Source organism: Ammospiza caudacuta, chromosome Z (assembly GCF_027887145.1).
Source record: "Ammospiza caudacuta isolate bAmmCau1 chromosome Z, bAmmCau1.pri, whole genome shotgun sequence".
In the NCBI taxonomy this organism is placed as follows: Eukaryota; Metazoa; Chordata; class Aves; order Passeriformes; family Passerellidae; genus Ammospiza; species Ammospiza caudacuta.
The window spans coordinates 49,304,713-49,328,700 of record NC_080632.1 but is presented as its reverse complement, the minus strand read 5'-3'; the positions used below and the strand labels follow the sequence as shown (position 1 = coordinate 49,328,700).

General features: G+C 36.0%; 2 protein-coding genes across 2 annotated transcripts in view; both read left to right on the top strand.

The window, feature by feature from the left end:
* Positions 1-23,517, top strand: part of IPO11 (importin 11) — an 84,537-nt gene extending 61,020 nt beyond the window's left edge. The window contains exons 30-32 of the mRNA XM_058823356.1: positions 14,583-14,678; positions 18,055-18,139; positions 23,016-23,517. Of these exons, the coding sequence (XP_058679339.1) occupies positions 14,583-14,678; positions 18,055-18,139; positions 23,016-23,180 (346 nt within the window). The 3' untranslated portion in view covers positions 23,181-23,517. The remainder of the gene's footprint in view (positions 1-14,582; positions 14,679-18,054; positions 18,140-23,015) is intronic.
* Positions 4,988-8,617, top strand: LRRC70 (leucine rich repeat containing 70). Its single transcript, XM_058823358.1, has 2 exons — positions 4,988-5,114; positions 5,615-8,617. Exon 2 carries the CDS (start codon positions 5,653-5,655, stop codon positions 7,549-7,551), a length of 1,899 nt encoding a protein of 632 aa, XP_058679341.1. The 5' UTR covers positions 4,988-5,114; positions 5,615-5,652; the 3' UTR covers positions 7,552-8,617.
* Positions 23,518-23,988: the final 471 nt, after the last annotated feature.

Below are 23,988 nucleotides of genomic sequence, written 5' to 3'. Positions count from 1 at the left end.
TTGTCATCAGTGTTTGGCCGTGGATTTATTTAGCTTGCCTGACAGGTAACGGTGCAATTTTAATGATAAGAGTGAAAAATGTGGCTTTAGTCTTAGTCTGACTATCAGAGTCTGCATAATTCAGAAGGTTACACAGAGCAATGCCAACTTCTTTAATTGCATGTCACGTTATGGCATTGGCAAAAGGATGTACTCATTAAACTTCCCTTGTTCACAGTCTCCATTAATTTTTCTCCTACACTTGATGGCTAGTATGGACTGGTCAGGAGCATATTATCTTTTCCCCTAGGACACTTAAGCCTTGATTTCAAGGAAAAATGTACCAAGTGATAGCAAAAAATTGTCATTAATTGCATCTAAACTGCTGCGAAAAAAATAACCTACAGTCATAAGGGTTTGGTTGCTGCTGCTATCTTGATTTTGTTTATGGCCTATATAAAATATTTCAGAAGTCTTTCCTAAAACTATTCTAATTAGATTTACCCTAAAATTTAAGATTTTAATTATATAAAAGCAAAAGATAACAGACTAACTAGTTTCCTTCAAACTCTTTGCAATGTATGGTTTACATGTTTGCAAATTAGATACTGAATAAGTAGTGACTGAAGTATAGCATATTACTAAAAATGTGTAAATATCACAAGATTGTAACAAAAGTAAAAAAAAAAATAATTCCCAAACCCAAAACATAGATTTACAGCTGTTTTTGCACCTGTGTGTGTTGGAGCCGTTTTGGTATATCTGCTTATCGGTCTGTGCTATACTCTGTGAAATTTGAGACTGCCAGAGAGTAGCTGAGATTTTTCAGTGACTTTCTTTAACAGTGCCAGACTACTATGATGAGATACCAGAAGTGATAAACACCACAACCCATGTCACTACAGGACCTTCTGCAAATAAGTACTGTCTTGAAAAATGATGTTTCATATTCAAATAATTTAAAGAGAAAGTGTGTGTTTAAAACAAAACATCAGGTTTTGATATTAAAAAAATGCCCAAGTATAAAGGAAGCTTGTATTTTTAAGAAATAGCTATTATATTTTGTGTGTGAATATTCTCTGTAGTAGTTGTTAGGAACTGTTGATGTTTTCTCTGTTGAATAATTGGAGCTATCAGTTGTAAATGCCAAGTGTATGCCCATCCTGTCTCCTAAACTAGCAGGCAAAGTGTAGTTTTGGAATTGAATTTAGTTTTGATTAAATTTCTAGAATTTGCAATCTGGGAAATTAATTTGAGTTCTTTGAACCTTTTGGTTTGAACTGCATTCATATAGAGTATATTAATGCTTTTATAGTTTGAGCAGAATTGCTAAATATTGCAGTGAAAAGTAAAGGCTAAAGCTGTAGTGTTATTATCAGTATATCACATCTGTGTGTTACGTTCATGGCCACCCTTTTTATATTACTGTTTTGTTCACAAACTTGGTGGTTGCTCCATAGAAGATTTAAATTTCTGAATAAAGAGAATAAACTACTTTCTCTAAGTAAGCTTTTAGTTTCATGAGAGCTTTCTGTCATATTATTTTACTGGAGTCTAAGGTCAAATTAGGTTTATGGAATGGAAACTTATTTTTATATCCTCAATGGGAAAAATAATTTTGTTGTTTTTACGCTGTGGAAGAGAGAAATTTTCAGTAAATGCAGCAGCAAGTCAGGAATCTTACTGAAACAGAAGCATCAAATCCTAGAAGGAATCTGCAATATTTGAAACGATCAGAAATGTTTTGGTAAACTAGATAATGAGAAAAACAGAAAAGTGTTTCGGGATCTGATAAGTTAATAAGGTGTCAACAGTTCACCTGCCTACTGGATGTTAATTAAATGTTGATGTCTGTGCTACCTAAGCAGTAGTTTAGTTTCTGAATTGCTTTGATTTGGGGTCATATCTAGACATGATGTGGTCAGAAGGAAGTAGGGATTTGAAAAAATAAAGTTGTACACTAGCCTACTTGTGGAGAATAAAAGTATCAGGAAGGAAGCCCTGCAAGAGCAGATGGTTGCTAAATACATAATGGGGCAGCAATAAATAGTTTCACTCAAATAAGCTTAAAAGAATAATTACAGTGCTAAAATTATTTGTCCTCGTTTGTGGGCTTTAACAGAATTTTGTAGTAATTATAAGAATGAAATCCCTTCTCAAAAATTCACTTTTGACCCTGGTTTTGAGCTTCTTGCATGTTTTCTGTTGTATGTAAGTGGGATTTGGATGACTACTTTCTGCCGCCTAATATTCATTATATTGGCATTAATGTAACATGGGTGAAGTGCTTGTAATGTTCTTTCAGTTACTTTGACCTGTCATTTTATGCCCAGTTTGACAAATTGCTGTTACTCAGGCTTCATGCTTGTATTTACAAGGAGTCATAGTTGAACTAGATTTTAATGTTAAAAAGCCAATAGCTTTCAATATTAGTATATTAAGATGAAATTCACTTGTTGGTTCAAAAATAATTTTCTGTTACCATGTGAAGCTGTATTCAGGTAAAAAACAAGTAATGCTCTCTCTGCAGAAGAAAATTTGCAGTGAATGAAATATGAGAGCAGCCTAAGCTTGTTAGTGTTTCCTGGGTTTTTTTGTACAGTTTTCAAAAAGTAATGGATTTTATTTCTAAGTATGAGCCTCTTTGACTAATGCTGATCCAAGTTACGTATGTATCCCACCTAGCCTTTTTAATGGTTTTCCCCAAAATGGTATCAGTTATGTGGCACATAATTTTGCATCTTGTTCTTAACAGATACTGCTTTCAGATACTTTAACGATATGTAGTATTAATGAAATAATAACTCTAAGATACATTGCAATTAGATCTGCAGGCAGTGCAGGCTGCAGTATTGACAAAGTATAAAGCAAGACTTCTCTAGATTTCATAGTGCAGAATGGAAGGAGCCATGACCTGGATTAAGATTTTTTCCCCCCTGTTTTGGGCATGGGATTCAACTATCAGAAGAGTCCTTAGTGTGGTCAGAACCACAGTGGAGCTAGGGTTCAAGCAAAAGTTTTGTGAATATTCATAAGGTACCTTCAGTGCAAGACCACAGAGACATTTAGCCAATTAGTTACTGGTCATCAACTTTCTTTTATCTGGCCACTGCTCTACTGGTTCCTCTAATTTTCATGCTATCTGATATACCGTAGAGCTTCATTAATTGCTTTAGTTTTTCAAACTGTGTTGCTTCTGACATTTTCAAAAAGAGAGCTCTATGAACATTTGCCTTTAAAAACTTTTTTAAAAAAATTTACTTACTTTTTGTAGCTATAAAGGGTTGTTTCATATAGCAGACCTTGGAAGAATAATTTTTTTTGTCTGGGTTTTTTTTTACACATATAGGTTTCAATATAAAAGGACTATAGGCAGTGAAGTCTAGGTAGAACATAATTTCCTGTTTGAAGTCATTTTGCATTCTTTGCCTGTCTCTGATTTTCCCCTCATCTGACTCTATTGATAATCCTTTTCCTTTACGCTTACTGTTCTGTCCCCCACATCCAGGATGCTTCACCATTGTTCCTGTGGACTATATGGTGTTTTCCCTTTAAGTAAATGACATGACATTTTATTTTACTTTTCTCATAATGTCAACAATTATGTTAAATACTGTGAAAAAATATGTGTGAAAATAGATATTCAAATCTAAGGAAGAATTAGTTTTCCTATTGATCTGTTGGTCTCAGAAAAAAAAGAAACAAATGTAGTTCTAATTCTGGGTTGTAACTGATACAGGCTTTGTCTAAAATGGCCCATGTACCAATTTTACTTATTTTATTTCTTATTTTAGACTATGTATTTGGAAGAAAGCTTCTTCAAAAGCATGTCTTTGTCTATTCTGCTTCCCTTTCTCATCTGTGTCCTGCATTTCAGATTGGATTATATAGACAAAGACATTTGTGTTACATTTCACCCCTTATGTGAACTCAGGCTTCCTGTGTGAGATCATTGTAGCGGAAGGGACTTGATTCTCCTGCTGCTGTGCCTCTTTTTTGGCTGTGGCTACTGATGGGCTTTGTCATCTTTCTTTTGCTGAGCAGAAGGTCTTGTTGCAGTAAAATAATGGAGTTTTAGTTATGTTGCTATTTGTAGGCTTGATCTCCCCTTTCCCCCTTTGATGACTGATGTGACTGAGCTTTGCAAGTATTTCTTGACTGTGATGGATAAACTGAGGGTGTAATCTCTGGTCCTTAAGCAGAGGGATGTTTATAGCCCATGTAGTCTTTTTCTGCACAGTGGACACTGCAGGAAATGAAAGCTGTGCATGAAAGGTGTGGCTCTCAGAACCGGAAACTATCTCATAGTCCTCTGTGGATAAATTTGGTTTTAAAAGGGTGGCCTAAAGTGAGACTTTACAAAGTGCTTGGGGTCAGGTCAGAAATACAAGTACATAGCAGCTTAGTGCCACATCATATGAGTCTCATATCCTAGGATTTCATAGGTTTCTGTGGGATTGCTGGCAGATTGTGCCTTGTCAGAGGGCAGGAGACACTGGGCTCTTCCCTTCAGAGTGTTTCTTTTCCCTCTTTTCCAGGCTACTGGAATGTCTGTGCATATGGCAGCAGTTTGGTTCTGTAGGCAGGGAACAGTGTAAGTGCTGCTACAAATTTAATAAAGCTTTTCAGGTTCTGGCTGAAAGATAAGGGAGTTACAGCTAATGCAATAGTGCTTTTACAAATAGTTGTGCTTTATTCTGAAAGTTAGACTTAAGATAATACTCTTTTAAGCTCTCCTAGTTAAGTCAGTGGACTTTAAAAAAAAAGGCAAAACAGAAAAAGAACAAAAAAAAAATCCCCAAACAACAAAACCCAGCAGTTACAGACTAAGATAGTTCTTGGTTTTCTAGAAACAAATCATTGAGATTTCCTTTCTAACAATACTTCTGAAGCACAGATAAAATGGCTTCCTGTCCCAGGGTTTCCTGTATCCATGGCAACCTGAGTTCAGGCACTTCTTTCCTAGTTTCCTGAGCAAACTGTTGCAAACCCTGGGGCAAAAATGTCAGTGTTGTAGTACACAGCAATACTGCCTTTACCAAAGTTTCCCAGATGAGTGTAGTTGGTCAGTTTATAACATAATCTAGCGGATTGCAAACAGCAAAATAACGGAAATAATGAACTTCAGATTTGGGGTAAGGAAATGCTTCTATTTCTTTTAAATGTGACTCAGCTTTATAAAAGTAAAATTCAAATTGTAAGTGATCTGCCAGTAAAATGTAACTTTTTTACAGTTGGCATTTCTACTTGAATGCTTTTGAAACATTTCTTAGTGATTGTTAGCTATAAGAAGTAGAGAATATATAGTATTTTTAAATTAATAGAAGCTGTTATTTTGGCAGCTTAGATACTTTTATGCTACATCCAATTGAATATTTTCTGGCTAAGTTACCGGTATATTTATGTAATTGTGCATTTACTTTGAAAAATCTTTTGCAGTGAAGTCCAGTTAGTAAGTTGGAGTTCTAAACTCCTTCTTTGGCATGAAAGAATAATATGTAAAATACCAAATTTGAGAGTAATGCTAATATTTTTAAGACTGTACACATAGATCCAAATAATTATTAATGATTAATATATATAATAAATATATTTTAATTAATAATATTTATATACTTCTTTTTATCTCTAATAGTGAAGTCCGAGAGGACTAAGAAGGCCAAAGACAGGGATATGTGTGTTCTGCAAAGTTCTTCATCCTGCCCAGGAGCATTCCTGTATATATTTAATTGTTTTCTTTGGTTGCTGCTCCAGAAGGAAGCTTTTGGCTGTCCATCTGCTTGTCAGCTCTGCACAGGGAGACAAGTTAGCTGTCGTAATGCAGGGCTTTCGAGCATCCCTTGGAACCTTCCTAAAACAACAATTCTTGTTTACCTCAGTGGGAATAATATATCACATGTCACTCCAAATGATCTAAGAGGCTTTCTGAAGCTTGCTGCACTCCACATGGATAATTCCAGTATTTTGTATGTGCACCCAAAAGCTTTTGTGGAACTCCCCAAACTGTGCTACTTGCATCTAAATAGCAATCATATTAAACGCCTGGATCCAGGAATCTTTGAAGGCCTTTCCAATCTTCATTGTTTATATCTTCAGAATAACCAAATAGCTTTTCTTCCCAGAGGATTATTTAGTGATCTTCTTTCTGTTAGATATTTAACACTTCAAAGAAATCGTCTCAGTGTCCTTGGAAGTGGGACTTTCTGGGGAATGATAAGTCTCCAAACACTAAACCTAGCAAATAATAAGATTTCACGGATATCAGATGCAGCATTTCATCATCTTGAAAATCTTACATATTTGTTTCTTGAAGGTAACAACTTACCACTTGTGCCATCAAATGCCATTGGAAGGCTCAAAAATCTTGAAAGACTTTCTTTGTCTCACAATCCCATTGGATCAATTCAGCCTTTTGCATTTAAGGGACTTAATAAGCTTAAATATCTGTCTTTGAAAAATGTCAAGCTAAAATGTGTTGCTGTAAACGGATTTTTTGGATTAAACAACCTTAGCCAGCTAATCTTAAGTTATAATGATTTAGAAACTATAAATTCCAGCACTTTTACCTTATTGACCAATTTAATGTATCTACAGCTAGACAGAAATAGAATAGGCAGTATTGGCAATGGTACCTTTGAAAAAATGGGGCGGTCACTTAAAGTACTCAATTTAGCATTTAATAATATCACAGAGTTACAACCTGAAGTGCTCAAGCCCTTAGTATCTCTAACTCATCTGCAGGTACATTCTAATCCTTGGAACTGCAGCTGCAAAATGCTTGCATTACTTAATTGGCTAGCATCATCTTCTGTTTCTGCAAAAATCCACTGTCAGCATCCTCATAGTATGCGTGGTAGACCTTTGCATTATATGAAATGGGCTTGGTTTTCAAACTGCATTGGCCCCACTGCCAGCCTGGGCTCTGCCCCAAGTCTGGGTTCTGTCATGGTGCGTCACAGCGCTACCACTCTGCTGATGGCCTGGCATAAAGGGAACAGGCACAACACATTGGAGCAATTTGTCACTGCAGAAACTAAGTATATTGGTTTCTGGGAGGGAACTGCAGCTACATCTTCTACCCCATTACCTTATCAGGAATATGCTGTTGAAGTGCCATCACAGGCAGCTACAGTGTTATCAACATTACCAGTGCAAATTCCAGCAAAAATTATACCTACTAATGGAAATGTAGAAGAAGAATGGTTGTTTACAACAGATCCTTCTCCTGTATCAGTAAAAACAACCCAGATTTGTACACAACAGGTTGAAAAGCTGAATCAAGCTTTTGATATTTTACTAGCCTTTTTCATTCTGGCTTGTGCTGTTATCCTGTTCTTAACCTGTAAAATTATTCAATTTAGCCAAAAACTAAAGGTGCTGGAAAACTCAGGGGAAAAGAGTATAGAATATTATGGCTTTTATCAGCCTGGCAGATACAACATAACTGACTCAGTGCAGTCTCTAACTCGGAAATCAGTGGAACATTCAGAACTGGACCAAATAAGGCTGCTCAAGCGAACAGTATCAGAAAGTCAGGCACAGGTCATCTTGTTCGAACATTCATCATTGTAATTTATCTCATTTGATTTGGTGTTAACTGTGATATGAAAGGTCAAGAAATCAAGATTTCAATTCTGTAAAAATACCTCTACCAATTAAAATCAACTGCTTAATAGAACTGTGGAAAATGGCACAATTTGGGTTCTGCATCAACATTTGCTTACTGAATGTTTTGAAATTTATTGATTATTTCATTATATGTCATTTCAGTCTAACATGGATAAGTTTATTAACCTAGGTCCCTGTTTGTAGTAGTTTTTCACCTATGCTCAAGTGTACATGTAGTATGAAGTACAGTTTAATTTATTTTGCCATACTTAATGATGTAAGTTCCTATAGAAATTCCATAGCTCTTGTGCAGCAAGCAAAATATCAGTTCTTAGTAGGATCACAAAGCCAAGAAATCTTGGGGAATCAGAAAAGAGTGTTTCATGTGTTTATTGTAATAGAGTTTATACTCTTCCTCTATTAAATAAAGCACAGGGGAAAACCCCCCACATTTACAGTTAGCATGTTCAAATTCTTGTGTAAGAGAAAAATTTCAAACTATACAAATTCTATTTATACATATAGCATATTGTAATATACAAAGTTGTGTGTTCAGTCTGTATAATGTATATATTAAAGTGATTTTTATTAGTGTGTATATCTATGGTTTTATGAAATACCCTAAATTGGAAAACCAAAATGCTGTTGAAATTTACCAGAGTGTGATGACCAAATTTATTACGTCTAAAGTAATAGAGCTGGTTAATTATCGTCAATAACAGATCATCATCTATGTCATCTATGTAGTAATATTTCTTAGGGACTTTTTAGCTAGATAAGAGGTACAAATTGAAGAAATACACTACACTGTAAGTACATAATGCTAAATTAAGAGCTGAAAACATTTACATATTGGTTTTTATTTGAAGGTGTCAGGTCAAGATATGTGTTCTTAGTTAAAGCCTAATCTTCAAACTAGGGATATTTTCTTTTATAGTTTGCATATAACTTTTTATTTCTATTTCAAATGTTAGTGTTCTGTTGTTGTCAGGGCATGTCTAGTATGCTGTAGCTTTATTTTCAACCTGAATGTCTGCGATTTTTGTTTTTCTGTTAATACTATAATTCAAACTTTTTTTCTGGAATTAAATGACATAAAACTATGTGCCAAATAGTCTGATGTTGTAAAATCTACTTATTTTTGTAGATGCTGTTTTTCTTGCACAGGCTGTGCCCTAGAGATTTCGGCCACATTTATAAGTTACACAGTTTACAGCTAGACCATTTTCCTCAAGGAAAAGTGGGGAACAATGCTTTGGTAGACTTTCCTCTGTGGTGTTGATTTAAATTGTGTAGAAGCATATTGCTGTTCCAGGCTCCAGCCTGGAGCCTGTTGCATTCTCCAGCTGAGCCAGAGCTGCCCTCAGCATTCTTGTTCTCTCTCCTCTCTTTCCTGCTGCTGTAACTCTGGGCTGTGCAGATCCCAGTCATCCTGTTTGTCCATCTGCAGTTCTTTTCCAGCAGGGAAAAAAAAATCTATTTTCTACTACCAGGACATATAGAAATCTTGACTGCACTGAGTGTGTGAAAGTGCAAGTATGACTTCATTATTGTTTGTTATTAGTGTAATGAAATAATGTTGTATTTGTGTGTAATTTATTGTATCATAGATCAAATACTTCTAGGGAGCACACAATTCAGCTTCTTGGACAAAAGCTTAAACTGTTTAGTATTGCTTGAGTAGAAACTATTTTTTAAAATGATTTTCTAACTTAAGATCAGATGTTAAATATAATGGGCAAATGCTTTTAGGAAGGGAAAACACTGGCTGTAATTTATGCACCTTTCTCCAGAGGCTAATCCACTGCAGTCTCTTTCTCTTCAACTCATTTTTGTTACCATCTGTGTCTCCTACATAATTTGTTGTGATAAATATTAATTTTGTTTTCACTTAGTAACAACTGCACAATCAATGATTGCACGCAGTAAGTTCTGCAGTTTTATGTGCTATATTTTTAAATTTTTAATTTTATGTGAACGCCTTCAGAAATAGTGGACTTCAAATGCAGTAGAAACTAGTTAAGTTTCTCTTGCTAGAAATGCTGCTATGCCTTTTTTACAGAGGAGTTTTGCTAATTCACAAAGGTTAAAAACTGAATAAACCTAATTCTCAATTCTCAAATCTGGCAGAGAGCAGCTCTGTTTTTTTAGGCTCTGATTTCCACAGCTGCTCTTTACAGAAAGGCATGAGAGCTTCTCTCTGTAGGTGCATCTTTTTCACTGACAAGCTGCTGTGGGAGTTGTTTGCCCGGTATGCCTCTCACCATCTGTAGTGGGGGAACATGAAAGGAAACTGGTGTCACAGCTGTTTGCGCAGCAGAGAGTTAGAGCCATTGAAAGCCATCCTTTGGAGAGGAGATATCCTCGAATTACCAGCTTGCCGACACAAGGGTTAGACTGACAAGGCACTGAGAGATTTATTATGCAGTTGTGAGGGAAAGGCCTTTCTTTAGCAGCCAGTATCTTTTGTATTTAAATGTTCACTTGAGGAAGACAACTCTTTAATGTACACATGTGGTTCATATGTCAATTAAAATCACTAGGGAATAATGAGAAGCCTTAGTGAAATCTGCCCTCGTGAAGCAAAGTGGTGCTTCATGAAGATCAGGTTTATGGTCAGTCATAGGACTCCCCTGGCAATACTGTCTTAACTTGTACTTCACTGCTTTAGGAGCTCTCTAGAACTGTGCAGCTCCTAAGGGGGTGGGTGTGTGTAATAATCATTTATGTCACTTACAATATGTGCAGAGTAACCTCTGCTTGTCCCACTCCACCTCTTTCCTTGGCTAATGAGATAAGAAAAAAGAATTAAAGTTGCTCAATATGTAAACTAGTAAATATATGAATTCAAACTCTTCTTGGTGTTTGCATCATCCTGGTGAATGTAGAAAAGCAGAAAATGTTTTGTTTTATCTCTGAAAAAGTCTTTTTTCTAATACAGATTTTTTTTTCTCATTCTCTGAGGGATATGCAAAGTAGATATGGGATCCATTTTATTTAAGCACCACTAAAAATATGTCAGGACATGTTTTAACATGATGACAAACTTTTGTCTCCAGTAGTTTGCTATGTAAGTGAAGTAAAAATTAGGAATTTTCACATAAAACCTCAGGATAATAAATTGTACATAGAGCTGTGTGCATTAGAAATTAAAACAGAATGAAAAAAACCAAACAAAGTATGTTTTTTATTTTCAGAATAGATGGGGTCTGTTCTGTCCTTTGCAAAGCCTTTATTCTTTTATTTAAAAACTTATGCAGACTTCTATTTTGAAGTTTTGAGATTATTCTTATGGAAGCTGCCTTGAATGCTAAATTTTGTTTTCTGTTGGTGAGGTGAATTTTATTAACAGGCAGCATAAAATATCCGTTCTGTAATAAAAAAAAAAGTAGTGCTTATATCTTTGAAACTGGATTATGAAGTGTTTTAGTCCCAGTTGTGGGCCTTTTACTTTTGCTGCGTACCAAAACATTTTTTGTGCCAATAATTTAGGAAGACTGGGTAGATATAAAACCAGTTGTAGCCTGATGGTTTTGTTTGTTGCATTGCTAATCTGGATTGTATGCAATTCAATGGGGGAACTGCTTAAATGGTGCCTTCCTCCAGGTTTAAGATTTTAGTATGAAACATATTAACTGCTCTGTTCTGAAAATTCATCTAAATGCAGCATTTGTCTTCTTTGTATCCACTCATGAATTTTCTAATTATTTCTTTAAATAAGTAGGCTAATTTTAGTCTCTTTGAAAAGGTATTACTTTGAGTGACATGGCATGCTTTCTTATCTATGAAAATAAGGCCTGATGCGTTTTATCGTTTTATATTGCCACTGAACTTTGAGGTTTCTTTTTTTAAAGCGTGAGTCTGTGGTATCTTTATTTTTCACCAGCATGTGTCTTGTGTTCTAGGAATAGTCACAGTGTTTAATGGCTCCATACTTGGTAAATATTCCAGTGGGTCTTTGGTAGAAAGAAACTGTATGTCCCATTTAAAAAGGAGAAAAAAGCAAAGAAAAGGAATTATATTTACTGAAAGCTGCAAGCAAATTACATTTTGAAAGGTGCTCTACATTCTTTTTTTTCCTTAAAAAAACCCAAAAACACTGTCATGAATCTTCCACTAAAGAAGTGAAGTACTATTTCTCATTTATGTCATAAAATAGGAATATTCTTTCCAAGAAATCAGTGATTTCCTTATGAGCTTTTGTGGTAACTATCAAGAACAATATTTTTGCTGCTCTGTGCTGATGAGACCACAGCTGGAGTGCTGCATCCTGCTCTGGGCCCTTAATGTAAGAAGGACCTGATACTCCAGGAGCAAGTCCAGGGACCACGAGGTTGATGAGAGGAGTGGAACGCTCTCCTATGAAGACAGGCTGAGAAAGTTGTGGTGGTTCAGCCTGGAGAAGAGAATGTTGTGTGGAGACCTGACTTCAAACTTCCAGTCTCTGAAAGGGCCTGCAAGGAAGCCAGAGAGGGACTGTTCATCAGAAACGGTAGTGATAGGACAAGGGGGAATGACTTAAAAGTGGGAGTAGGTTTTGATTAGATTTTAGGGAGAAATTCCTTACTGTGAGGGTAATGAAGCACTGAGTTGCCCAGAGAAGCTGTGGATGCTCCCTCCCTGAAAGTGTTTAAGGCCAGGTTGGATGGGGCTTTGAGCAGCCTGGTCCATTGGAAGGTGACCTGCCTATGGCAGCAAGAGTCAGAACTAGGTGACCTCACTTTCAACCCAATCCATTCTGGGATTCGTGCAACTTGGAAGGAAGAAATAATACAGATATTGGACAGCATCCTGTATTATTAATAGAATAGTGTGTGTGAACAGGGCAGAGTTTACTTCTCCAGGGCTCAAAGTGTTCACATTTTTCTCCATTGAATGCTTCCTATCTGCTATTGATGTGAATCTGAGGGCAGCTTGTTGGGGAATACAAACCTTACTCATGTTGGAAAATATTAACTGTTTTAGGTATATTCTTAGACATGTGTTTCAAAAACAAGGATGAGGCAAAAGAGTCTTAATGGAGGTGTGCTAGGCAGGACCCTTGACTTGGTGAAGAAACCTGCTCTGTCTCAGAGGGCTCATTGTGCAGGTGACTGAGGCACTCTTGACTTTCTCAGCTGTGCTGTGAGGTCAGTAGGTTGTTTGCTTGCTGTGTGCAGAACCTGACAGATTCAGTCTCACAACATGTAACATTTTGCTGTTCTGAATGTGATGGGGAAGCCTTTTGGCAAAGAACTAAATGTCTTTTAAAATACATAACTGGCAATCAGGCAGTAGAAATCATGTCAGTTTTCATTTTGTGGAATTCAAGAGTTTCGAGACTGATGTGCAAAATACACTTCAGATTCTGGCATACAAGAGTAGCTGAATTTTAAAAAGGGAACAAAAACTAATCCCTTTGAAAGAAAGGATCATGAATGAGATTACAGTTTTATCAAAACAAACGTAAAAGAAATACTTTCTATGATTAGTATTCTAATGTGGTAAGCATTTTTTCTAAGGTATCTATTGTTATTTAAGTCTTTGTCATATGTATAAAATGTTGTTGTGTGTCCGATAAGAAATTTTTCAAAAGCAATTGCTATTGTGTAAGGGGCTACAGTTCATCCATGTCTTCAGTTTTCACCCCAAATAAGAAAAGGAAATAAAAGAATATTATGAAATAGATTTGTCTGTGTTAAAACAATTATCAGCTACAAAGTACAATATATGTTCATGTTCGATGCCTATAAATAAATGCAATGTGTCTGCTTCTGCCTCTGCCTCTTAGGGAGCAGCATCAGCAGCATCTTTTTGGGAGAATTAAGCCTGAAATTCCAAACAGGGAGCAATAAGGTGCATCAGTCAGTGGCAGTCCCAGGAAAAGGGTTGTAGTTTATGATCACCAGTTCGGTCCTTTCTCTTTCTTTGCTGCATGTAGCTGGAGGTATTACTGAGATGAACATCTTTTCCCTTGCAGTTTGTCATCATGCTGCAAGATTTTCACTTGCAGTTTGTCGTCATGCTTTTGCAGTTCATGGAGTAGGAGTCTGAGAACCCATGTTCTACAACAGCATGTCTCTGGCATTAGATCCACAGTAGCAGGAAATGGAGCAGAAGCAGCAGCTGGCTGCTCTCCATTAACGAGGAGCTGGTGTTGCCTACTATGTGTGTCAACGGGAGATCTTGTTGCTATGCCCTTACCCTACCAGCACATCCTTTCTCAAGGCAGGGGCAAATGTAAATGTGTTCAGTGTCATTTTGGGCGTTGTGGACCTGTCTAGTCAAGCCCTCAGGTCATGCTGAGTAAAGGTACTCGTGTCTTTTAACTCCCAATTGATATCTACCAGCCTTTTGCATTAGTCTTAAATAGCTTTATGTGTCAAATGGCAGAAGCTGTCTGTGTTTAAACAGATAAATCCTGTTGCCCTTTCTCTGTACAGTGAGGAAAGTGACTTTCTTGCAGAACTGGTTGCAGGGTTTTTCCACCCACTCTGGGGAGCTGACTCCCCAGTCAGCTGGAAAGTGAAGAAATACAGGTAAGTAGGGGAGTGTACCTTCTTTACAAGCAGCCATTGCTCAAGGGGTTGTGTAGGTTTATGTGTTGAAGAGTGACGGTAGGAAAGTTCTAAATGTTTCGGGAGTAGAAGCCACTACTCTCTTCCCTGTTGGCAGGAGCATGCCCTTCCCACTCAGTTTCTTGACTCCTAATATCAAGGATATTGCTAATGTGTATTTTCTTCTGTTCATTTGCAATTACTTTTAGGTTTTCAGTGGCATACTAAGTTCTATTATATATAAAAACAATGTTTCTTGTATATTTTGAAGCCTTTTTGTAATTAAACAATATACTGAATTAGCTGCTTGATAGCATGCTCAGCTAAGCAGTAAACAAGGGAAATACCTCTCAATAAATGTACTCCAAAATTGAGCAAATTTCCTGTGCAGTTCCTTTAGCTAAGTCACTTTCCTGTTCTTTTCCAATGTTATCCAAAGTAAATTTTTTTCTTTTACAGTGTTATCCAAGATAAATTTTGTGGTATCATCAACATTTCAGTGGAAGGACTGAATGATGTTATGACTGAAGACCCCGAAACAGGAACATACAAAGAGTAAGCGGAAAATCTAATTTAAACAGGGTTTAACAGTAGCAGTACTGTTTTATATGAAGTATTTTAATTTGAAAATTCTGTAGGCAGTTAAGATATGCTTGTTAGAGATCTATTTTCTCAAGAATGAGTGTTTTAGGAAGACACGGAGCTTTTGGTCTTAAAAGAAAATATTTGCAATGGGGAAAGAGGTCTTAAAATGATAGTATAATTTTATATTGTTCATTAAGTTATATACTAAATGATGTTTTAAAACATTCATATGCTTAGATTTGCTTTTTGCTTACTTGACTTTTGCATTAAAATTTCAATATAACAATCTTGTGTATTGATAGGGACCACCCTTGCTTAGAGGTAGTTCAGAGTATATTTGAATGTGACATGAACTTCATGTGAGTTTACCTAGTGTACAATATTTCACAGCCTGGAGAACTTAGAAGCATATCCCACAAGAAGAGTTCTTCATTTGTTCCATGTAACACATGTAATTGCTACAGAATATATCTCAAAAGTTTCCCAAGCTAGGAGTTGGAGCTTGCTTGTGGCAGGAATGTGGATGATGGAGGTGTCCTGGTGGTGTTCTGCCACCCAGCACCACACTCATTCATCTTCTGATGGTTCCCTGGTTACTGGTTGGAGCCCATCAAAGCTGGGGGGAAAAAGCCAACCTAATGAATAGGAAGATGTTTTTTGGGCAGACATCTTAATGTCATTTTTATCTCTGTAATGATTACTTACTTTTAGAATGGAGAGTTGTAATAACAAAATTTACTGATGCTCTGATGCAAAGAATCAAGCATTTTCTTTCAGATCATTACATGGTGATTGAACAGACTCTATCTGAGCTAATTAATTTACTGCTTAAGGGGATGTTCACTGCCACTGAAACTAGGTGGCACAGAACAGCCAGAATGCAATCTATTTAGTTCTTCTCCACTTAAAATTGGTGGTATGCACACAACTGTGTGTTCAGAGCAGTCCACACTCACACTGAGCCTGAACTATGCGTAAGAATTTCTTGCCAAAGTACTTCCGCCAAACTCTTAGTAAAGAAGATGTAAGTCCAAAGTCTGGGAATATGCACAATGTCTGGCACTGTGTTTTGTTTACTATTAGAGAAAACCTTTCAGAGCCCTTCTATTTCTAAACATGTTGCTTTGCCGGTACTTGTTGAAAATAGTTCTCAACTTTATCCTAGTTCATTTCAAATTTTAAACCTGAAGGCTTGTAGAATTTGTCACTACTTTTCCGAAGTCTGGGCATTGTTTTTACTTCATAAAATATAGTCACACTGAACCAAGGACATATTTATGTTGGCAGTTTCTGAAAGAGCTGTTTGAAAGATTTTGACTTTTGCATAATATATCTTGACATCATTTAAAAGTAAAGTGAGAGCAGTCATCTGAAATCATGTGCACTGTTGTGGCTCTCCAAACTAAAGAAGAATGGCTTAAGCCCGATCTGCTTCAGAAAAAATATAATGTGATGTCCACTGATTATCATATTAGCTAAATATTGTAGTGCAGGAAATAAAATTATGTGCATGTTTAACAAGGGGAGATCAAAGCTGAAATGCTATGGAACTTTACCCACTGAAGGGTGAAGAGTGGGGTAAACATGTACAGGGAAGATTGTAAAGGTTAAACGATGGCAACGGCTTAAGTGACTTAACATCTTCAAATGAATACATTTAAACTGGAATTTTAAAGAAACTGCTGTAGTTAGAGCAGTGAGATTTTGGAAGCAGTAAAAGCCTTGTGAGTTTTTAGATTTATATTGGATTTTAATCAGGTTATGAAAATGTTTACACTGTCTTATATTACAAAGCGATTGCACTTAGCTGGGTTTCATAGAGTTCATATTTCATGTTGTTGGGATAATTATGAGAGAAATTTACAAAGCTCAAATTTTCTGGAATGGGGAGCATTCCCTTGCTCTAGACTTGTTTCACCAACACTCAGATTTTTCCTAATTGTATCACCATCTCTTCTTCTATTCTCTCCTCTCCTTGTGTTTGGGATTCTGTGGTACCTAAAATTTATGAAGATCTGAAAAAGTTAATTCAGTCTTGTATGTTGACATTGACAGTTTTTTCTCCTTTTCCTTTAATAAACTGAGATGCAAGCAGCCCTTTGTAAGCAGAGGAGATATGCAATTTGATATACTATTTTGAAATAACTAATCCCTTTATTAAAAATGGCTTCTGTGTTAGTATTTGACCCTGCTTGTCATGCTGTTTAGCAAGTGTTTTACACAGCTCTAAGTACATGTTAATAGAACTAAATATGTAAACAGAAGTCTGAAGATTTTCATAAAAAGTCATATAAAAACACATAAGATCACAACCTTTTTTCATGTTAGTAACATTAAAATGGGTTCTTCATCTTAGTTGATGGAGTATTTCACATGCTATTGGAATGCAGTAATTAAAAATGCACAGTAATGCAGGACTGAAAATGAACAATAATCTGCATCTGTCTTGGTGCTTTGTAATATGTGAATTATGTGTCCTTTGTGTCTTAAGTCATACCTGATACATGGTGGCAAGTTGTCATCACCTGATTGTTTTTAAATAGTTTTGGGTTTTAAGGCAGAAATTATAGGAAAAGATTTGATAAAATGGTGGAATATTTGTCTAATGTTTCAGCATAGAGCATATAAAATTAATGAAAGGCATGCTTTCTATTGGATAGCTGTCATTAATGTCTTTATTAAGTCCATTCAAATAATTTCAGCAGGCAGGAAAATCTCTGGCTTTTAAATTGAATTTTTTTCATATTTTCTGGTTTTATACTTCAAAAATAAAAGTTAAAATATGGCTGTTAATTTTACATATGGGTACCTGCCACTTGAGGCATGTAAAAAATGAGTTTAAAACCTTTGTTCAGTGTCTTGCAGATTTTACTGTAGAATAGCACTGTCCTTACTAGTTTTCAGGTCCTTTTGACAAAGACCTCACAGAAAAACATGAATACCATGAGACATCTTTGCAATCTTTGTATATGTTTAGCTACTATGACTTTGTATAGAGTGCTTGTACGGCATTTTCTTGAAAAGGAGTGGAAATTTTTTGTAAAGAACAGTAGGTTTTCTGTATTTTTTTTAAAGCCATGTAGTCTGTTTTCTATGTGCACAAATACATTTAAACCCACAACTTAAGCTAAAACATGAAGGATAACTGAGATTGTTATATGGGTGGAGGTGACAGACAACATGCATTCCAGGCTTCCTTAGATTCACTGTTCTCAGGAAAAAATTACTTGTGATCAGATTGCCTGACTTTCAGCAAACTCCTCTATCTGTCCTGTGTTTTTAAAAGTGTTTTAAAATAATTTTTAATGATAATGTATATTAAAACTCTTCTTGTTCCCATTTTTAGCTGCATGTTAATGTTTCATTTTGAAGAGCCCAGAGCTACAGAAGTTGAGGAACCTCCCACAGAACAAGACAAAAGGAAAAAAATTGTAAGTTTTAGATCTGTTATTCAGTCATAGACCTGATTATGTGCTGCACTTCTGTCACACTAAATTCTTTTTAGGTTTGGTTGATCTGTTGTTCTTGGAAAATTCATGTTTTGAATCAAAAAAAAGGAAGTTTACTGCCAAACCTTGCCACCACAACACTTAGGCTTCTGCTTGCCTTTTGCATCTTCATAACTGTTATCAAAATAAACATCATTTGTCCACAAAATCTGGGTATTACAATACTAACACAATACAGAAGGAATTTACTGAAAAAAGAAGAGAGCTAAACTTTATTGAAATGTCATGGCAGGCCAAATTTCTATTTAAAAGAATTAATGTGCCTGCATAGATTTTTTTTCTAATGTGAAGAACTCTTACAAAGAAGCCAGTGTATACTTGTGTAACTTCTTTTACATATAAAAGCAATATAATACATGTCTTTTTTAAAAAAATGTAAACCTTTCCATATTCTTCTGCTATTAGAAATGCCTTAAGAGAAATTCCTAGTGTCTTGCAATTTCATATTTAAACAAAATGCAGAAATGTAATTTTCAGTGGTCCTTAAAAATGTACTACACAGTTCTATAATTGTTATTCTTAAAAGCATCTCTAGACTCTGTTAAATTTCCTTCTTGATTATGAGCTTAAATTCTAGCTGTTTGTTGCATAGTGATATTTATTCTTTGTGGTTTTGTATAATCTCTCGATATATATGTGTATATTGTTATTGTTATGAATAGGGATTCATATATGTATAGATCAACAGTGAGAAGAAAGACATGTTTTGTTTGTTAATCAGATGTAAAAAGCAAAAGTTAATTTTCATTACTTTTGAGTGTACTCAGACTACATTGCTGTCTGGCTAAAGTTTTAATAACATTGTGTGTCAGATGTTAAGTTTTCTGTTGCAGGCTAACTTCAATAGTTTGGATATGTGTTGAGGAATTTAGACTTGTTAGATTTGTGATGGATTACCTTTAGTGTGGATATGTCAGGCAAAATGAAAAGCAGGGCACATTGAATTATGCTATATCATTAAATTACACAACATACCAATATGCTGCCGATGTACACAGTTACAGTGAGGGGACTATTCTGGGGTGACATGCAGTATGACATCAGTTGTCATTTGAATAATGACAAATGTGCTTGGATAAGGAGGAGCTTCACCAAACTAAAAGCCACACATCAGAGGTCTTGATTTACTTCCCTTGTGTCTATCTTCCCTTACATATGTCTTCCTTTGCATGTCACTTTCCTTTTTTCCCTAAGGAATTGCTTGAGCTTTTTTCCTCGTCTTCTCTTTAATGTTAAGCTTAAACACATTTTCAGCCTTTGTTTTCTTGTAAAGTTTACTGAGAATAAATTATCATACATGAACGTCAAGGCTTCATTTTCGTTTTGAATCTCATAGTCTAAATTTAACTATTTCCATGGTTGCTGTTTTCTAGATTGCTAAGCATTATTCTTTGTTTTTCTCCTTTCAAGCCTTCTTTGTAAGAATAGCTGCCTATTTTAGTCTTCTCATTCTTATATTTAGTTAATTTTTCCTGATATATTTCTCACTTAAGCCTTCTACACTGTCATTTTTTCAGCTAACTTTAGTATACACTGTATTCTTACTCTTTTTAATGTAATTTCTTGCAGCTGTGAAAGCAAGTGAACTGCAGTTGTTATGAATGTTTGCTATAAATTCATTCTGAATCCCAACTGAAATAGTGAGATATATAGCATTGCAGATGGTGCAGAAATTGAGACACAACACTTGGCTATTTACTTCAAAATTGTACGGGTCCTTTGGGCTGGTCACTAGTAGCAGAAGTGTCAGATAATAATCAGAATTGTTAATCATGGCTTCAAAAGCAACAGCTAGCATTTGATTTTAGAAACACGATTAAAAACAAAACATTACCTGGGCCCATTCCTACCTCTGTGTGTTGGAAGGTTTTTCCTCTCTGTAGTGCACACACTCACATGAAACTTAGAAAACTATAATAGCTGGTACCATGGGTAAAGTAAAAGAGGGAATAAATATAAAATTTGATAAGAAAATCAAGAACAACCTAAAGGGATTCAGCAAAACCTCTGAACTGTTTGTCTGCTTCAAGCCCATGTTTACAGCCAGTGCGGTGGAAGACTGGTTTCTGCAGTCCAGCCAGTGTCAAGATCAATTTGTAAAGTAACAAGATTAAAAAATTAGTCAAATCCATGTTTCCACCTAGCATCATAAGGCACATTTCAATAATCAATTACTTGCCAAATTTTTGTTTCCTGTCTGTAGCTGTTTTGACTGAGGTGTTGGAATTTACTTGTGGTTTTTTTAACTGGAAAATAGATTTGTTTTGTCTTATCAGAGTCAGTCGCATTTCAATAACTCAGCTATGGCCACACACCTAGGAACTCAGCATACATACTTAGTATATAGTCCTTCGCCAACTATGCTTACTGTTCTTCCAAACTTATGATTTTGTTTGCTTAATCAGTGAAGACTGCAGCTGTCTGTCGAATATTCTTGACAAACTCATTATATCAAACTATTTCATTTGTTTTGTTAGTTCTGAATACTAGTTACAAAAAAGTAGAGGAAAAGAAAATCAACTTCTTGTTGCAGGAAACTCTTTTATTTACTTGAAATACTTTTGATATGACTATCTGAATGAAAACAAGTTAGTGTATTAACTCCTTAATTAAGTCTGAAGACTCTTAAGTCGCATTTGACTTACAGATGATAGCAGCAAGCATTACTCATACTACAGAAGTCTTTACTGGCTTCAAGTGCTACTGCTTTGAGCAGTGAGGCAGCCAGGGAGCAATGAGATACATGAGAGCAACAAATCTGCAGACACTGAGGTCAGGGAGAAAGGAAAGGCAGGAGGTGCTCCAGGCACCAGAGCTGAGGCTCCCCTGCAGCCCCTGGTGCAGACCATGGTGAGGCAGCTGTGGCCCTGCAGCCATGGAGGTCCCTGGGGATGCAGAGATCCATATGCAGCTCAAGTTGGAGCAGGAGCATGTCTGAAGGAGTCTGACCCTATGGGAGGCCCACACTGGAGTGTGGCCATATGGAGAGAGGAGCCCACACTGGAACCACCTGTTCCTGAAGGACTGCACCATACGGAAAAAAAGGGATCTGCCCTGGAAGAGTTAGTGAAGGACTGCAGCCCATGGAACTTCCTGTGGGAGAAGTTCATGGAGTACTGTCTCCTGTGGGTAGGACCCCATGATAGAGTAGAGTGAGAGTGTGAAGAGGAAGAAGCAGCACAGAAAACATGTGATAAAATGACTGCAATCCCCATTCCCTTGTCCCTCAAGCTGTTCCAGAGAAGGTAGAGGATTTAGGGTTAAAGTTGAGCCCAGGAAGAAGGAAGGTGTTTTAAGATGGTTTCATTTCTCATTACCCTATCCTGATCTGGTTGGCGGTAAAATAACTTCTCGGGGTCAAATCTGTTTTGCTCATGTGAGAAACTGGTGAGTGATCTTTCCTGATCTTATCTCAGCCCATAAGCTTTTCATTATATTTTCTGTCCTGTCCCAGTTGTGGAGAATATGATTGAGTGGTTTTGGTCAGGGTCACAAGGATGAGAACACTTGTATTTAAATACCTGTTTTTCTGTGCAGTCTTTCCTAGAGTAATTTTATACATGACTGTTCAGAGCTATGAACTTAGAGAAACTACGTATAAATCGTATAAATGCATTATATGTCCCAAATTACAGTTTTAGATGAAAAAATGCAAATCATTCAGAAACTGGCAGATTCTTTGCCTGGCAAGGCAGGAAAAAAATGCTACTAACTTGGGCAAATATTGATTAGATTAGTTGTGATTTAGAAATTTTGTTAGAAATGTCTATTATATTCTACAGATTCAAATTACATTTACTGAAAAAAAATCCTCCTACAGAGTACCAAAATGTTACTGCACTTACTTCCCCTTTCTAAATAGTGTTATGGTAATCATAGGTAATAAAATTATCAAGTCTTACCGTGAAACAGCAAAACAGTTTATATAGTTTGCCTTCCAGCATAAACAGTAGTGTTGTTTGGGTTTGACACTAAGATGAACAGATCACAGGTCTACATTAGTTGCCGTTAATTTCAACATCCTACTTCTTTGATACAGCAAGCACCAGGTGTCCCCATCTCCCATCCCCTTCTTCCCAGCCCGGTGGACTGAGGGACAAATGTGGCATAACTGTCAGTGCCCTGAGCCTGCCCATGTGTCTGCTGACACTAAAATTAGCAGTACATCCTCTGTCAATGTAGCTGACATTTTTTACCTATTTTTGCTATTAAAAGGCAGCTAATGTGGGAAAATAGTAACAAATATCCTGTCTTTCCCTGCTCAAAAGAAAGTTGTATAACCCAGCTAGATTTTTGAGGTCTACAGGTGTCAGTACTGAAGTGTGGCTATTCTTTATACATGTAGACAGTTTATTTTGTTTGTTATATTATCTAAACAAGTTTGACTTTTTCGGTGTTTTGTTTTCTTACTAATAAATAAAACTGAGCATAGTGCATGCCATCATTATAAAGTCCTTGATAAGATCTGATCTGATTTTTAGGAGTTACAGGAACCTCATTCATCAGTAACTAATAAAGTAGCTTTGAAATTATTTTATCTGGTAAAAGCATTAAACCTTAGAGCAAAGTGTAAGACTCATGATTTGACACTGTTTCAAATAGTTTAAAACTGATATCTGCCTTGATAATAATTAATTTGATCTTTGTTTTGCACTAGTGTTTCCTCTTGTTTCTCAAGTAAATATGAAGAAAATAAAAGTAGATTTCTTTCTTGAGCTGGGGTTATAATCAAAATGTGTAAGTCATATAGTAATATTTTTGCATTGTTATCTATTTTTATTTTACGTATTTTCCACAGCTTGCGCTGAGGGACCCAGTACACGCTGTGTCACTGCAGCAGTTCGTCTATGAGAAGTTAAAGGCACAGCAGGAATTACTGGGAGAACAAGGTTTTCACACCCTTATGGAAACCGTGGATACAGAAATAGTTGCCCAGCTACAAGAATTTTTACAAGGCTTCTAAATAAGCAGAAAAAAGATTTTCTATGTCAAATTTATATTTCAAAAATATGAAAGAACTCTAGCCTTGGGTCTTGTATGGATGAGTCTAATGAAAGGAGAAAATAACTTGATACAAAAGAATAAAAAAACTTGCTGCTGTTGCTCCTAAACTATGCTATTTTGATTTTTTTAATGACAAAAGGTTAATTAAGGCTTCTATCATTAATCTAACATTTCTATGATTCCTAACATGGTATATGCTGCCCTAGGTAGTACCATTTTTGGTACCCTTTACCATGCTATTGGTTCACAAAGGTACGTCATAAAGTCAGCAGTCTGAAGGAACTTACTAATGTATATTGAAGGGAAGCATCTGTTAATTCAGCACTATAATTCAGTCTCAGGAGCTGCTTCCTTTAATACTGTAGATCTGTAACTATCCCTTTCTATTGCTTTTTTTAGACTGTATGTTCAACCTTACGAACAGAAGGATTTAGAAAGCTGTAAGACTGTAAACAGAAATATTCCTTCATGAGAGAAAAATAATTCCCATTTGAGTTTATTGTCTCAGAGAAAAAAACTTTGTAACACTTAAATTGTGTTCAAATTGTTAGAGAAATCAGTATAATATATTTCTGTCTGAAAATGTGAGTTTTCATTTTTATCACCAAGTTTTCTTTTTTTCTGTTACCAAGAAATTAATTTCTTGAGTTACTTCTATTTCACTTTTAGCTGTCATAACACAAAGAAACTCACCAGAGGTAGATGAGCAATTAATTCTAGTTAATTTGTGGCCGTACCTGGACTACTTAAGATTACCATGTACAGTA